The following is a 16,980-nucleotide window of genomic DNA, read 5'->3' on the forward strand; positions in this document are numbered from 1 at the left end:
ATCTTCATCTTTTATTCTGTTAAGATCAATAAATGCGAGAAAGTAAAAACACGAAATGGAGTGGCTATCTAATGATACAATACATAGTCAAGGACATAATGAAACATTGTTGCAACCGGCTAAATATCGCTAAAATTCCTCGTGGCAAGGTGCGCCTTCTAAATAATAACAAACAATCGCGATAATTTATTCACGTTATATACAGGTCATCGAAAAATAATGCCAACATTTTAAAAAGAATTAGCACCGAAACCCTTTATGTAAAATGGGTAATCCTGTCACTGAACGCTAGCTGATGAACGTAAGTTCTGTTTCGAAGGTGGCGCGACCTCGATAAGCGCACGCAAAGAACGCGGTGCATTGAACGCACGCTTTCTTAACGGCTGGACTGTAGAGGAGACCCCATTGTCTTGCCTTCAAGTCTCTTTGCATTTCTTTTTCTGGGGTAAATTAAAAACCGTCCGCATGTGTCCGCTTCCGTGGCGTAATGGTTAGCGTGTTTAGCTACCGTGCTGGAGGTCCCGGGTTCGATTCCCAGGGGGTGGTTGAAAATAAATATTAGTGATTTTTACACAGTAATATTTGTTCAATATAACCCTGGACTGGTATCAGAAGCGCAGGAGTGATCATCTTGCCTTCATGTAAGTAACAAGATCAAGATAACATATGGGTATGGGAGTATAGGACGCAGAGAACCCGAACATGTAGTTAAGCAGGCAATAGAAATGGATCTTCCTCGAAAGTTATCTAGAGGAAGACCAAGGAATTCATGGGTGATGCAGAAAGATAACATGATTCGAAGGCATGGCCTAGGTGACGTTATCCAGGACAGAAGGACATATAACCTGCGGACGAGGAGAGCTGACCAAAGAAGTCTACAAGGACAATAAGCTGGGATGTAGCTAGGAAGAAAAATAACAAGATCAAGTTAACACTGCGTCAATACGATGCAGTGCCCTATGCACCATTGGGTACGGATAAGGGTAAGAAGACATAAAAAACATTGTGTACTCAGAAAAGATTCGGGATTTCGATGACCTGCGGGAGCGAATTTCTGCCGCTATCTTAACAGTTACTCCTGAAATGTTTGTGCACACATCGAAAAAAAATCTTTTTCCGCTTATTTCAAGATCAAAATCATTGAATTACCTCAAACAGTTTTTTCTATAACAGTTATTTTAAATGTTGGCATTATTTTCCGATGACTCTGTATATACGATATGGCGTGTACGTAACATAACAAACACCAATCAACGTGTAAGGTTATGCAGCAGATTCGAGCGTTGGGAACTCCGGCAAAGGTCCCCGTCCGGTGCAATAAACTCGGCCCGCGAAAACGAAAGTGCAGAATGCTAAATGGTTTCTCACAGTCGCGGGCCGGGAACAATGGAGACGCCATCCATCATCGCCGAAATGTTACGCGATAGAACAATGAGGCTGCTAATGAAAACGTATTATGTTGACCGGCGGCGTCGGGAGGAGATTCCCTCGTCTTTCGCTTTCCGCGCGCTGAAAAATGGCGGGAACAGCTTCTCAATTTGTCCGCTAGAGTGATCTTTTTTCGTACATAAAACATTGTATGAAAAAGAGATAGATGCCCCGAAAGACACCTAAGACCTTTCTTTAGGACAATTCGATTTCGATCAATGTTTGTACGCAGTAATGGAACGGATTAGTGTTATTTCTCAGTACGTTCGCTAGAGGGATGTTACAACATTGTACGAAAAAAGAGATAGATGCCCATCAAGTACATAGTTGTATGAAGAAGAGAGCACGATGTTTAGTAAGTCGTATACCTGAAAACTTATCCGGTCGTCATGATTAGTCCCCAGGATAGTTCGGCGAAGAAAGGTTTAAACTGACTAACCATCACACCGCTTCTCCGCAAGGGTAGGCAGAGAGAATAGAGCGCCACTCCACATCGTACGTCTTTGTAAAAAAAATCGCCCTTTCCACACTCATGCATCTCCACATACATACCTGCCGATTATTCCGACTCCTAACCTAACCACTTTCAAGTTTTTCATCGGTCTTCCTCTGCTTCTATTACCAACCACATTCGCTTCATAATTTTTTTAATTGTTCTTTCTTCAGTCACCCGATTCATATGCCCAAACCATCTCAACACATCATTCTTAATTTTATCGATGATGTTCATCTCAGCATTGAATTCTTTCCTTATATCACCATTTGAACATCTACCTGCATTCAATCTATTTTTATCCTTCTTTTGCCAACTCGCTTCCTTCGCTTCACTTCCATACATTAGGCTGAAACCAGGACTCTTTTGTGCAATCTCAGTAGATTTGTATATAAGAAGTATTTGTATATTTTAAACATATTATCTTCAAATAGATCTAGCGCCCTTGAGGCAGTATTTCACAAAAAATGGCGCTTTATAAAATATCCAAAATTATTATTGATATTATGGTATGAAAATGTTTCCATAGTTATGTTAGATTATGACATCAATAGTAAATATTGAATTTTCATTGTGTTTTCTGAGGAAACGGAATGATTTAAAGTATATTGTGTAAATGTACAAAAAATTTAAACCATTGTAGAATTCCTAATTCATAGAAAACAAAACAGTCATAACTTTGGCGATGATATATATGTTTAAACCATTGAAACAAGCCTTTTTTACATTGATTCAGTTAGTTACATCCGTTGAGTAGTGAATTAATTTTTATTTATTACTGGCTGTGCCCAGCCACGCGTTGATGTGGCTCAGGTTAATGAAAATTAAAGAAAATAAAAAAGCACACATATTGTTTTTTAAATCACAATGCTTGTGAAACATTGAAAATAAGAATAGTCCATGAAACAGCGATGCAATAAAAATAATCAAAGTATACAGCATTTGTCAAGAAGCACGCTCTCCACCATGAGCAATATTTAGTATTGCGTGTATTGCTGTAAAGTTCAAGAGATGGAGCTGCCATTGCGGTCAAAAAAGCTGTTTACACCCGTCACATATGAAAACATGCCCGTATTTGAATGCAATATTGTGTCAAAATTTTAAAGCAATTGGTAAATAACTTTTGGAGACTCATGATTTTGAGTAAACGAACATTGCTACAATTAAACTTTTTGTACATTATAGCACATTTATGGAACAATATCTTCTGATTTAACAAAAATTAAGTAAGTGATAGTGGTCAAGGTTTTCACGTTATACATGTTAAATATTAGTTATATTTATCACAACAACAAAAAAACAATAAAACGGCATAATTGTTTTTATCTTGAAACATAAAATAATTAGTTAAATTTATTACAAAATGTTATTTAAAGTATGTATAAAAAACTTTTATGTGAATGTATTTTAAGGTTATCTCGGTGATACATAATTACTTCACTCTCCTAGCCAAATATTGTAGGAACTATTGATTTTAAATTGTCATGAATATATTTCCTCTCAAATTAAATAATAATCAGAAACCAGAAGAAAAATAATACATATATTTGATAATACTGTTACTAATAAAAATAAAAATCATCAATAAAATTTCTTAAAATCTTAAAAATTACAATAATAGGATATGTAAAATATTGGTCCATTTTTTTTTCAATTTACACAAATATGCGTTTGTTAAAAATCTCAAATCTCCTAAAGTTAAACCCAGATTGCTTTGAAATTTGACACGTTTCATATAAAGTTCGATAATTTTTTTTGCAAAAAAAAGTTTTTTTACCGTAATAGCAGTGCCATCTGTTGAACGTAAGAGCAACGCAATAAATGCTAAAAATTGCTCATGGCATACAGTGTGCTGCTGTCATTTAATATTTTCAATGTTTTTCTAATTGCATTGTTGTTTATAGATAAATTAAACATTACGAATGTGCACTTTTTTTTCTTTTCTGTTTAACAGACTGAGAAATTTACCAAAAATGATATACTGCTATTGGTCACCACACTGTACCTATATGATGATACCACTTATCAATACAATATTTAATTACATGTAAAGATAATAATCATTAAAATATGATAACAATGTTTGTGTGCACTTACATCTCCGAAATTCAGCCTGTTGGCATTCTTGCGGAATTCAGTCATAGCGTATCTCTCCTTCATCTTCCGGACTCTCTTTCCTCCACGCTTCTTCCGGCTCTGCTCAATGGGTTTAGGGAGTGGCTTCACAAACTTCACGGGAGGTGGTTCCTAAACAAAATATTCATAATAAGTAAACTAAGACCTTAATTGACCATGAAAACTTCATCACCTGTGTTTTATTTTTTTACTTATTATATATTGTTCATTATTATTCTGAATTAAAGGGATCATTTAATTTTAATTCTCTTTTAAATCAGAAACAATTAAATCATTCTGATAAATGATAATGATAGTGATCCAGGAATTCAAAAGATCCCAACAATGAAATTGCTATCCATTCACTAAGATCGGAATAATCAAAGACTCACTGACACATAGATTTACAGATAAATTGTTATAAAAAAAGGTCGTCGAGAGATTTCGCTATCATCAAACCTTACTTTTTACTATGAAATTTCCTAGTGACCTTTTTAAAGCTACTCGGTTAACAATTTATGAGTGAATCCATGAATCAGTGAATCACTGAATTAATGAATCTGTGATTCAGTAAATCAGTAAATGGACCTTTAGTTAACAAGATTCACTAAAAATTAGGATCTGGTCACGCAATGAATGGATCGTTAAGATCCCGTCTTTCAACTAGCAGCAATTTAATGTAAGACTGAGCATTATTTGATATGATTTAATTTACACTCAACACAAAACTGCTTCATTCAATATATGCTATTCACCGTCAGCTGCAAATAAGGAATAAAAAAAGAAAAAGAAATCAATCATGTTTATTTTCTATCTCATCAAATTGATTTAAATTGACACAAGTGTGGTTAAGAATAAATAACTCTATTAACCTGTAGTTTATCGAGCTTTTTCTCTATCTCTTCTCTTAGTCTCTTTCCTATTTTTCCGTCTACGCTCTCGTGACATGCGTCCACTCGGGCTGCCAATGTCGCCTTTGTAGAAACTAAACGAGCCGCTTTCCTTCTTAACTCCTGTGAAAAAAAAATGTGTACATTTCTTACTCCATCACATAATATCTGACGATCTGAATATTTGACGTGGTGTCACCAGCATTTCCCAATAGTTTTAAGTACGATAACAGCATGATGACACCAGCATATGTCGATATTTTTACGCATGACACCAACGTGGTATCACAGCCAATAGCTTGATAGTGTTCGCGGGATACCAACAGGGAATCACCGGAGGCATAGTGTTAATATTACATTATTCATGCTGCATGCAAAGTGAAAAAAACATACTGGCAGGGTGTCTTGAACAATGTCGGAGTAGAAGACAAATCCTGTGTGCGGTAGAGTGGCCACTTTAGAGAATCCAGAGAGGGTTTTCTTTTGCTGTCCTAGAGATAACACATTGCAAGCGGGCATCTTTGATAACTTGGTTAGACCTCCAGCGACACCCATCATTTTTGCTGCTGTAGATGCTCCTGAAATAATTCATAAAAACATTAATTTACTTACATTATTTTACAAAATACCTGTAAATTCCCTTACTTCCATACTTTTCTTTATCTCAACAAAGATGAAGAAAAATATGGAAGTATGGGAATTTACAGGGCTCACGACTGTCATAGGCTGGTTTCAGTGATCACTTTACACACGTGTAACATTCACCAATTCTCACCACGATTGACAACCATAATACTTAAATTCTTGAAACTTCTAGATATATTATTCAAACTGGAAACACACTCAAACAACATCTATGGCGAAATGAGGATAGCTCTTACTAAGCAGAAACCCTTTCATTTGTATGTGAGGTCCAAATCCAAATTTGTGAGCAAGTATTTGGAACAAGTAATCCAAATACGATTTGTGAACAAGTATTTGGACACACTAAAAATGTTGTAAATCAATTCGTTTGTTCAAATTATTGTACAGAACCAATGTTCACTGGCAAAATATTGCTAAAAACTAATATCTTCCAACCAATCAGAAACATACTAGTTAATACTGGTCAAAGTTTGTATCTTATACACCTGATTGAAATTAGTGGGCAGATAATGGTTGTACATTAGTGCAAAAAAGATGTTTCAAGCGGTTCTTGAAGGTCATCAGAGACGGTTTATTTTCCACATGAAGAGACAATTCGTTCCATACTCTGGCTGTTTCCACGGAAAAAAAAAAACAAGAATGATGTGTTATGTGGCGGAATGGAAAGCATTCTCTCCAGAGAAGTGGAGAGACCATGATCAGAAGGGTACATAAAGATTTGAACAAGATATTAATTTGCATTATATATCATTTAAAAAAATATTTTTTTATTTAAAATAGTTACTTTTTTGTACAATTTAAAACAGTTTCCATACATTTCTACTTAATACTATCTTAAATTTTAGTTGCGCTGAGCCTCTCCAAAAAAAGAGACTGAGCTCTTGTGCTTGAAGAGGGACTTTTTCCTTCTTTTAATGATATTTTCTTTCATATGAATCACATTTAACATTATTATACTAAGGCTAGGTTCACACCTCTATATATCGCTGAGTGTTTTGCGAGTAATTTGCACTTTTGCTATTTTTTGGAAACCGTAAAAGTGTAATTCATCTTGCATAAATAAGTGTAGTTTTGCCCCCCATCAGTTGCTAGATAAATTAATTTACACTCACCAACTATTATAGAAAGATTGGGAGCAATGAACGTCATTCGGCTTTCGACATAATCAAATATTTTCTGTTTTGCGTTGTTTAATTCTACGGCCATATCACAAGCCTCATCTATTTCTTGCTTTTCTGCATCTGATAATAATTGCCTAAAAACATAATTTCAAAATAAACAAAAATATAAGTATAAACATTGTATTTCAACTTTTTTTAAAAGTCATAAATGTAAATAAAAGTAAATTAACTGGAGAGTTCACTTTTTAATTACGCAACATACAACGGGCGCAAACTCTTTCACTACGACGTGTCATTACGTCACGCCCGGTGGGCGGTAATTTCATAAATTTTATTTATGCTTAAAAGAAATGAAAAGACTTTGAAATATGTATTTTTGGTTTATTTATATGTAAATCACAAAGGAAAATGCGAAATTACAAACAAATAGAAAATAATTCATGTCGAGACATATATGGAAGACTAAATATCTTTGTTGTTTGAAAATATAGGCCCCTCCCATTCCAGGGCGCAACATATATTTCAAGGACGTATTCGTATGTCCTACCCATTCCTGATATTGTTTATGTTTGACGTATTTATACGTCCCGCCCGGTTAACAGGGTAAATGGCTCAACAAAAAATTCCTCGAGAATTCTGACTTATAGTAATGTTACAAACCCTTGTGTCGTGGATGCAGTAACTGATACAACCATGATGGTGGCCTGTGTGAGGAAGCCCAATAATGTTTCATTATTTTTTGCTTGGTCCAAATCGTTCCCCAGTTCTTTAACTGTGCGGACATATTCCAAAGGAACAAGAACTAATGACTCCAATTCCGGAAATCTCTTCTGATATTTATCCCTCACAAACCTATGAATTATAGCTGGAAAACAAAAGGGTATATTTACTAAGTAACGGAACAAAAATTATGCATTTTTTCTTAAATAACAGCAAAAACTTTAATACAGTGGTTGTGAACCTTTTTGAAGTCAGGGTGCACTTTTGATCGTAAGGAAAATTTGCACTACACCAAAACTAAAGATTCAAAAACACACAAGGATAACTTTTATTAAAAATAAAGCTGATAATTTTATTACTGACAAGTTAAAACTTACATTAATTTTAAAAATACAAAAAAAAAACATAAATCCTACAATGAAACTTTTTGCGGCAAAAGTTATTCAATGTGACACCTGAGCTTGTCGGCTTTTACGAATTTCGGCGATATTAGGTCTAATATTTTATATAGTTACTCTCATTTCTTCATCCAAGTTGCTGAGCCAAGGTTCACAAATCAAGGGTCAAAAATCCTTTCAATTAACCCACCATTGATGGAGCACCGTCTCTATAAATTCCTAGACATAATTCCCATGATATATTCAATTGGTCTAAGTACGATGATATAGAATCAAAGACATCTTGACCGCTGTTGTGAGGTGAGCGCACACAACTACACTTTGCAAGGGTGCTACCATCTACTGATTATATTTGAAACTCAAATCGCACAGTAAATAAGCCAACATCCAATTTTGGTTTTCATAATTTCCTTGGAGCACTTGCAACAAGCTCGGGGGCACTGGTGCACCGGTTAAGAACCACTGCTTTAGAACTTTTAACTATTTCAGGTTAACACCATCACAGTATGTCACAAATCTCCGGGAGTACTATTTAAAGTCACGGGGAGAGCTCTGGCGTCAGCTATAGAGCACTAAGCCGAGAAACTAAGTATGAATACTTACCTATTTCAGCATCAACTTCGGCAGCGATATTATTGGCTTCGACAATTAATTGATATTCTGGATCATTTTCCATGAGCCCCACAACATCTGATGATTTAGGTACTTTATCAAAATTTTCCCCGATCAATTTCATTACCTGTAAATTTAATATTAAATAAAAGTTGATAGTGACCTTTCACAACATGATTATTTTCTAGTATAATTTAATAATATTAATCTAATTTCTTGAATAATTTTCTTAACTGATTATTAAGGATGTGGGTAAAAAATTATTAAGATAGCCATTTTTTTACTAAGTAAATAAAAATCGTAATATTCGGACATTCAATTTTTTTTCAAAAGGTTAAGTATATAGGTTTTTTGGGAAGATAGCCTCTGTCAACTGTCTTCAGCTGAGTGACTAAATGGAATAACCTATTGTTACCTTTTGCAGTCTCTCTGAATCTCTCAGTTGAGCCAACTCTTTTATAGAAACATTCTTGATATCCTCTTCCATAGGCACAGCTTGTTCGGTGCCAAATATATTTTTTGGGTCTCCATCATTTGAAACTGTTGTTTTTGATTCAATTAGGGATTCTAATTCGTCATTATCATTCTCTTCCAAATCTGCCAATAATTCATCGGCTAAAGACATTTTCTGTGTATGTAAGTGTTTATTTTACCGCTAAAAAATTCACTTTTATTATTTTGCTGAAGTCAAAATACAACGTAAACAAACGTTTTTGACTAAGTAAACTAAAAACTAACCTCAAATTTGACGTTAAATGTCAACTAAAATACTTGTTTATGGTTATAGCTAATGGTTATACCGGAAGAAAATGCATTATCTTTGGATGGCAGTTTTCCACACTTTTTGGATCACTCCCAAGCTTTTTCGAAGCCTACTCAGCCTACGCAGCAGAATAATTCTAAACTTGTATCCCGCCAAGGCCACAGTAAATAATTTTTGGCCACACTGAAAGATTGCTGAAATCTATGGATATGTTTCGACAGCTCCGAGCGGGTCTTGTGTTGTAATATTTGTCAAAATATTGGAAAACTCGTTTCTAAGTGCGTTTCTCACGTTCGTTTTCGTAGTTAATCAATTCGAAATTTTCTTTTTGTCTTGTACATATGTATATAAATCGGAGTCATTAATGTGTACCTGATCTGACGGAAATTATTGTTAATCCGCTACCATGGGGGAAGCGCCTTATTTGACTTGTTTAGCGGTTTATATTTTATCCTTTAACATTATCACAACAAATTCAAAGACATCAACGTTATGGAAACTCAATTTGGAAGAAGGAAAAATTAGAGATGTGTCACCATTTAGAGAGGTAAGTTATTTTTAGACAGTTTTTTCGATCAGAATGCACGGCTTGAATTTAAAGTTTTTATCCATATTAATTCCCTTTTTTTTGTAAGTGTTTTCTCAAATGTTTGTTTTATGTAGGTTGTTATGGATGGTATGGAAGGACAACAAATATTAGATGATGATCCTATATTCAATATAATCACTTCAACAGTCCTCTTCGGACAGACTTGGACTAAACAAGGGCTTGACATGTTCTGCACTGACTGCCAGCTAATGGAACAGCAAATCAACTATCAGAATGCGTATGTTCAATATGCATTTCAACACTATTTCGTAAATCTGCATGTCTACTTATTTGATGAAAAAAAATACTTACATACTTTTTTTAAACATATATTTATTGAACTCCACTCTCTCAGGTCATATTATCAATATATCAATCAATACACAGAAAATAAAACCTTTCAAGAAGCATTGTACCAAAAGAAAAACAAAAGAATTGTTTAGGCACAGTGCTCATTGACAAATAATTAAACATAGTTATAATATAAACCAAATAATTATCCCTTTCAGTTTATTAGTATATTCAATAACAATTCTTATCCCGATCAGATATCTGCCCATTTGAACAAATTATTTAACTGTATATATGTTTACAAGTGTTGCTTTATTACTTTATTTTATTGTAATTCATTGTGTAAATATTTACAATATGTACAGTATTATTATGAAATTTGCTAAATAACATCAATAATATGACATAAAATGAGGGCAGGAGTCGTTTGTTTGCAAAATATTATTTGAATATATGATAATTTATATCAAAAGGCAACAATTATATTTTTAATATTCATCTAAATTCACATTTCATTAAGAGTTCAATCAAAAAGTACTTTATTTGGTGGATAATTAACCATTTTATTATTGTGTCAGATGTTCTCCAGAATATATATATTTTTTTTAATATTTCAAAACAGCATGTACAGACTTAGTTGCCTTTTCAATGAGACATTTGAATACCGCTCATTTGTTGCAACAATGACGTAATAACACTTTTTTCAACAAAAAAAAATCAAAATTTGCAGAAAGACGTTTACATCGGGAGAAACATTGACGGAATTGATTTTTTGGTTAAATGCTGCAACATGACACGAGTGTCATTGTAGAATTGAGTAAAATGTTGCCATTTTTGTTACTACAACGTCTGAATGGCATCTCCTGTAATATTTCTAATAGTATAATTACGCCATTGTTGCACTAAATGAGTGATATGTAAAGAATTACTCTAAATTGCTGCAAAATTTTCACAAAAATCACAGATTGATCGCTTTCGATTTTACTTCTTACAACTTGCTTATTTAATTTACAAAATTATAATGATATTTATGCAATCATAAAACTATTGTTTTAGTTCACACTGAAATTCCATACTTGTATAGTTTGACTGATTTTCTGGACATGTTTAGGTCATCACTTGAACCTGCTGAAAATTACGATGGACTTACGAATTCCGAGGAACCTCATGTGGATAGTATCGACGATGAGTTTCTAGACTGTGGAAAGGCAGTAAACTTCACTTATTATGATAACCTTGTCGGGGTTGCCAGGCGGCACAGACATCCCAATGTTCCTGAACCGCAGGTAAATTAACTCTCACGAAATCATCAGGATTAGATTTTTCTAAAACTGACTCCCCAGTCTGCAGATTTTGTATTGAGGATGACGAAACACCAATCCACATTTTCTATAACTAACTCACTCGCAAACGGAGTTGGAGGACCACTACTAGACTCGGAGAAGGTGAAGCTCTTACCACCAAGACAGGTCGTGAGCTTCATGACTTACGTAGGTCTTGAGAGTGAGCTACGATACAGAGGGAGGTCATAATAGACCTAATATAGTCGCAGTGACTTAAGGGATGCAAGATCCCTTGACCTCATTTAAAAAAATAAAAGCATTATTGATTAAATTAAGAAAGGTGAGATGGTTTGGGCATGTGAATCGAATGAGTGAAGAAAGAACAGTAAAATAGATTTATGAGACGAATGTGGTCGGTAATAGAAGCAAGAAAACATAACATGTGTTTCAAATACTTAAAAGTGTTGTGGTCAGGAGTCGGAGTAATCGGAACCGTTATGTATGAGGAGATGCATGAATGCACGAAAAGTCGAAGACAGAATAGTGTGGCGCTCTTCTCTCTGCCTATCCCTGCAGAGTGTTGGTTATTTAGTTATATAAAATTTATTATGTTTATGTTAAAGGTTGCACTTATATTCACAAAGAAAAAGAATTACAAAAATGGTGGAACCGTAACTGACTTCGACGTGAATGCTCTGGAGAGACGACTCAAAAAAGCCAAGAAGGAGAAACCTAAGTCAGTCCAGTTGTACAACCAGATTGGGAACTACTGGCGCATAAAAGGAGACACGCGCCAATCCATAGAGTGCTTCCGCCGGGCGCTGGCAGTGTCACCACACAATGCTGAGGTAACTAATTTATCTACCATTTTCTAATGGATCTTTGTCAGACGGGAGGAATATATAATTTAACATACTCAACCTATAAAAGATTGTATTAGACTCACTTTGTGTTTATAACAGCTAAAATAGTTAAAATTTTCATTCATCATTTTCTTTTGGAAAATTCGCCTTCGAAAAAACGTTATTTTCATGAGTTGGCAATGAATTACGTCACAGAAACGATGGAGTTATTTTAATGTTGGTGTCATTGCTAAATTATTTACTATATTACTATTTATTGATGTCTATGGTCCACCCTCCCACTCCCCCCTCCCCTCATATTTGTATAACACAAATAGTAGTGTAGTGGTAAAAAAAATCCACACTACTACTATAGCTACAGCTTTATAAACCATACACAATAAACCATATGACGTCATAAAACGTTCGATGATGGAAATTTGATGACGTATGCAAACGCATGTTTTTCGTTTTATTAAAATATCTTAAGTTTAAACCTTCATATTCCCTTAGTTCTCTACAGATTTCAATAAGAATATCACCGATAGTCTTGTGATTTTTCTTTTTTTTTGTGTATTCATTCTTCTAAAGTATTTACCGTGTTTTCTGTGAATAAGTCACATAACTTACATGAATATTGAAATGTAATGTATATTTAAAATTTTATTTGTCTATGCCAGTGGTCACCCACTTTTTTAAGAAAAAAGGGATTGATTTTTGCTAAAAACTTAGTTAATTATTCCAAAAACCTAACTTTTTCTACCTCAGGCTGCTGTGAATTCAAAACCAAGTAATAACAAAACTATACGATATTAATATATCCTATATGAATTACTTATAAGGAGAAATTGGGTATTCTCAGACGCCCAGATAAAAAAACTTTAGGGGGCCGCGTGTTGGTAACCACTGGTTTAATCTGTGAATCCCTAGTTGTGCCAAAAACCTTCTTTGGCTAAACGATACATTAGTATGGCCATTTGTTAGTCAAAGTATTACTTTAATTAAAATATAACTTCGTTTTAAAATCACTTTAAATATTTTATTATAACTTAATTATAATGTAAACCGGTTTCGAAGCTAAAGGTGGAGACTGACCGGAGCATTTCGTCGTAACATAACACGTTACGATGCAAGCATTTAGGCAGTCTGTACAGCGAGCCGAGCGCTCCATCCATAGTTTCGGATGCTCGGTGATGCTCGCCGCAAGCGATGTTACGACGTTATGCTGCGACGAAATGCTCCGGTCAGTCTCCACCTTTACCGGTAGTCATTATAATTAACTTGTAATAAAATATTTATAGGGGTTTTAAAAGAAAGTTATATTTTAATTATAAAATGGAAAATTACAAAGTTATTGCTTCTCATATAAATTACAAAGTACAGTGGAACCTGGGTATACGCCTCCTTTGGAATAAGTCCAACTTGGTATACGTCATGTTTGGACGCGAAATATTTTGCTTGGTATACAACCTTCATTTGGAAGACGACTCGCGTGCGTGCAAGAACTTGTCAGTTAAAATTAATCACAATACCAGATTTTCAGTAAAAATCAAACTTGATGAGCATCAACCAGAGTCATCTAGGGAAAAAAGACAGAAAAGAGAAAAAACAACAGAATGTCAAATTCCTGAAGTTTTTCTGGAAGCCTGCTTCCTTCCAAGCAATAACATGTCCTTCTCAGCATTACGTTTTAATCCAAATTCCACATTTAACAACTTATGTACTGAGCAGTGTTAAAATTATTTTATACAACCATGTCAATGTTTGTTGCCAAATACTTGAAAGTGGTCAGGTTAGGGGTCATAATAATCGTAATAATCGTCGGGTATGTATGAGGGAATGCATGAACGTGGATGAGGCGAAGAATGGAGAAGTGGCGTGATCGTTAGTTATTTAGTTATGCCAATGTTTACATGCCACAAAATATGATTTTTTTGGTGGGAACAGATTAATAATTTTCTCTTTATTTCTTATGGGGAAAATACATTTGGTCCTATTAGGTATAATTCTCATGATCTAAAATGCTTTAAGGACGTGTACCGAGGTTCCACTATATTACTGTTTTCTTAAAATCACATTTATATTGGATCAGGTGTTGCTGAACCTGGCACGCGTGCTGTTCACGCTACAGTACCTGGACGATGCTATCTACCTGACGCGGCGCTCTCTGGAAGTGCAGCCGCCGGACCGCAGCGCCTGGCAGCAGTACTTCACGCTGGGGGAGATCTTCAAGGCGTACGGCCACTACCAGGAGGCCGTGCTGCACCTCCGCCACGCGCTCGACCTGCGCCCCGACTTCCAGCCCGCCGCTGCCGCGCTCAAGGAGATCGACAGCATACCCGAAGCCACCATACACGTCTACACCCTCATCATCATCATCTGTCTGGTTTGTACTTGCTATTATTCATCTACATCGCCTTGTCTGCCTCCGTGGTGTAATGGTTAGCATATTTATCTACCTGTTATAGGTCCCAGGTTCGATTCCCAGGGGGGCATGAAGATCACAATGTAAATGCTTTGAATATTAATAATATTGAAAATATTTGTAATTTGTGTCACAAATTAAAATTACTCCTAACTCCATCCAAAAACAAATTGCTTCTTTATTTACTATCTACTGTGCAACCCTGTAAAGAACTTCACCAATTTGTGGTATATTATCCCCTGTATACATGACGAAGAGTCCCATCCAAATGCTTGATGGCATTTCCATGTATCTCAAGACACATGTAAATGCGCGCTGTACGAGGCCTTATTTAGCTGAATTTTGAATATTTTTTGTTATCAGGTGATGGGGGTGTTACTTGTGATATTATCCTCGGTGGACGGGGGCACAGAGGCGGAGGAGCACAAGATGCAGCGCCACTTCAACCGAGCCATGGCCATGCGGTCCCTGCGCAGCATGGCCATCCCCCCCTCCCGAGCGCTGCGCTCCAAGAAGGGTGGTCCCTAGTTCCCTAGAAGGGCCTACTCCCAATATGCACGCCAATTTCATTTTAATGACCACCATCCGCTGTTTCTTACCTTTTATAAATAACAAATAGTCGATCCGTGAAATGGAATATCGGCGGCATCGGAAGCAAACGGCAGTCTCCAAATTGATTATAACCCAAATTGATGGAACATTACAAAAGTGATACATCTTTCGGCGAAGCTCCTAAAATATTACATTTTGTACGCTGAAATGCGAAAGATTTAAGTTTTTTACTGACATCTCTTGGTGGAGCTGTATTTTATAGAATAAAATAAGAACCATGTAGTTTTTACCGCATGAATTTTATTTGATCAGAAACTGGGTTTCGTCGTAATGAACGTCGATGAAACCTGGTTGCTGGTCAAATAAAATTAATGTGGAAAAAACATACATACTTGTTATTTTATTCTATGAAATGTGAAAGGCTTGACTTGACATTTTTGTTATGTATATTTTATTTCGACTCAAGAGATAAGATTATAATGTTAAATTTTTCACTATGCATAATTTTTAACTGACGCCATCAATATGGTTTGTTATATGTGTGATGTCTCAATTTTGCGATGATCTAAAGAAGTAAAAAATTATGATAAAAGCGTACCTAAATATTTCTCTTGAAATTCTTACAATATTTGGGTTATAATTAGTTTAAAAGATTCCTTTGTTTGGTTCCAACAAAGCCCCGACTTGTGGATAGTGTGCGCTGTTTTCTCGGTGAAAATTTTGACTTTTAAAATATTAACAAAAGGATATGCAATATTTAGTACGAATATGTGAAATAGCCACGCAAATTTCAAACGTATCTTCACCCGAGCGCACCGCACTTTACTTCTCCTGTATATTTCTACTTACGACTGATGCGTGTTAGATTAGTCTATTTATTTTTCAAGTTGAGTGTTGCATTGTCAGCTTATTGTTTTATCGGGAATTAAAAATAATTATTTACATATTGTTACCTATTGGTTTTTGACATATAATCAAACCCGTTCTTAACGTTTTTCAAAGGATTGTTGAAAAATGCTATTAAACTGAGGAATTACAAAATATATTTCTCAATTTTCAATGGCAATGTATGTAATTTGATTACTGTAAATAAAAATAAATTGTAATAAATGCTAATTTTATTCATGGTTGAATACGTAATATTGAGCTTTTTTGCTATCAATAATACCCTTTTTCAATGTATGTATATATTTTTTCTGTCGCGGCATTTTAACTTAACTAGAATTATGTTAACTAAACTAAATACATCACAAGTCCATTAATTGGCGAAAATAAAATTCACCAAATTCTAACAGCAGTCAATATGTTAGCTATTTTTTCATACTTTGTATATGTGTGAACTTAATTTTAAATGTTTCAAGTGCAAAATAATTCAGGAATCAGATTAATTTTTAAAACAGGAACATGAAAATAATAATCCGGAAATAATTGACCATCTGCTAGTGACTGGTGATGTTTCTTATAACTTAACTGTAACATTCATATGGCATATTGATTCAATTAACGTAATAAATATATATACAATCCAAATTAGGTATAAATAACACCGGATGGTAAAATGTAGCAATTTTCAGTTTATTTCGAGGCAGTGATCTTCTTCCATGGTCTCAACATAACTCGTGTCAGTTTGTTCGGGACATTATATACTGTTCTGTGAATATGTATATAAACATCACGGGTCATTATTTTATAAAATTCATATATGCTACTAGGCACTTTGTAGTAGGTTTTATGTACAATGTTTATGAATTGTCGAAATTCGAAACTCGAAAGTTAGTAAATATTTTCGCATAAAACCGGGAAAGTGAAAAAT

General features: G+C 34.8%; 2 protein-coding genes across 2 annotated transcripts in view; one reads left to right on the top strand and one right to left on the bottom strand.

The window, feature by feature from the left end:
* Prp31 (pre-mRNA processing factor 31) overlaps window positions 1-9,371 on the bottom strand; it is a 41,483-nt gene extending 32,112 nt beyond the window's left edge. Inside the window, exons 1-8 of the mRNA XM_088256973.1 lie at window positions 9,161-9,371; window positions 8,838-9,077; window positions 8,414-8,549; window positions 7,353-7,557; window positions 6,684-6,826; window positions 5,320-5,504; window positions 4,909-5,049; window positions 4,019-4,168 (exon numbers count right to left, since the gene is read on the bottom strand). Coding sequence (XP_088113099.1) covers window positions 4,019-4,168; window positions 4,909-5,049; window positions 5,320-5,504; window positions 6,684-6,826; window positions 7,353-7,557; window positions 8,414-8,549; window positions 8,838-9,047 — 1,170 coding nt within the window. The 5' untranslated portion in view covers window positions 9,048-9,077; window positions 9,161-9,371. The remainder of the gene's footprint in view (window positions 1-4,018; window positions 4,169-4,908; window positions 5,050-5,319; window positions 5,505-6,683; window positions 6,827-7,352; window positions 7,558-8,413; window positions 8,550-8,837; window positions 9,078-9,160) is intronic.
* Window positions 9,372-9,390: 19 nt separating this feature from the next.
* Window positions 9,391-16,271, top strand: LOC148311265 (uncharacterized). The gene is made up of 6 exons (XM_088256974.1): window positions 9,391-9,732; window positions 9,849-10,012; window positions 11,177-11,351; window positions 11,972-12,196; window positions 14,283-14,576; window positions 14,979-16,271. Exons 1-6 carry the CDS (start codon window positions 9,592-9,594, stop codon window positions 15,141-15,143), a joined length of 1,164 nt encoding a protein of 387 aa, XP_088113100.1. The 5' UTR covers window positions 9,391-9,591; the 3' UTR covers window positions 15,144-16,271.
* The last annotated feature ends 709 nt before the right edge of the window (window positions 16,272-16,980 follow it).

This window comes from Brachycentrus maculatus, unplaced genomic scaffold (assembly GCF_059751285.1).
Source record: "Brachycentrus maculatus isolate JH-2025_06_01 unplaced genomic scaffold, ASM5975128v1 h1tg000069l, whole genome shotgun sequence".
Taxonomy (NCBI): Eukaryota; Metazoa; Arthropoda; class Insecta; order Trichoptera; family Brachycentridae; genus Brachycentrus; species Brachycentrus maculatus.

Coding starts and splice junctions, on each gene's coding strand:
- LOC148311265 (XM_088256974.1), top strand. CDS start 9,592: ATGGGGGAAGCGCCTTATTTGACTTGTTTAGCGGTTTATATTTTATCC. Junction 10,013..11,176: donor CAAATCAACTATCAGAATGC/GTATGTTCAATA, acceptor GGACATGTTTAG/GTCATCACTTGAACCTGCTG. Junction 12,197..14,282: donor TGTCACCACACAATGCTGAG/GTAACTAATTTA, acceptor ATATTGGATCAG/GTGTTGCTGAACCTGGCACG.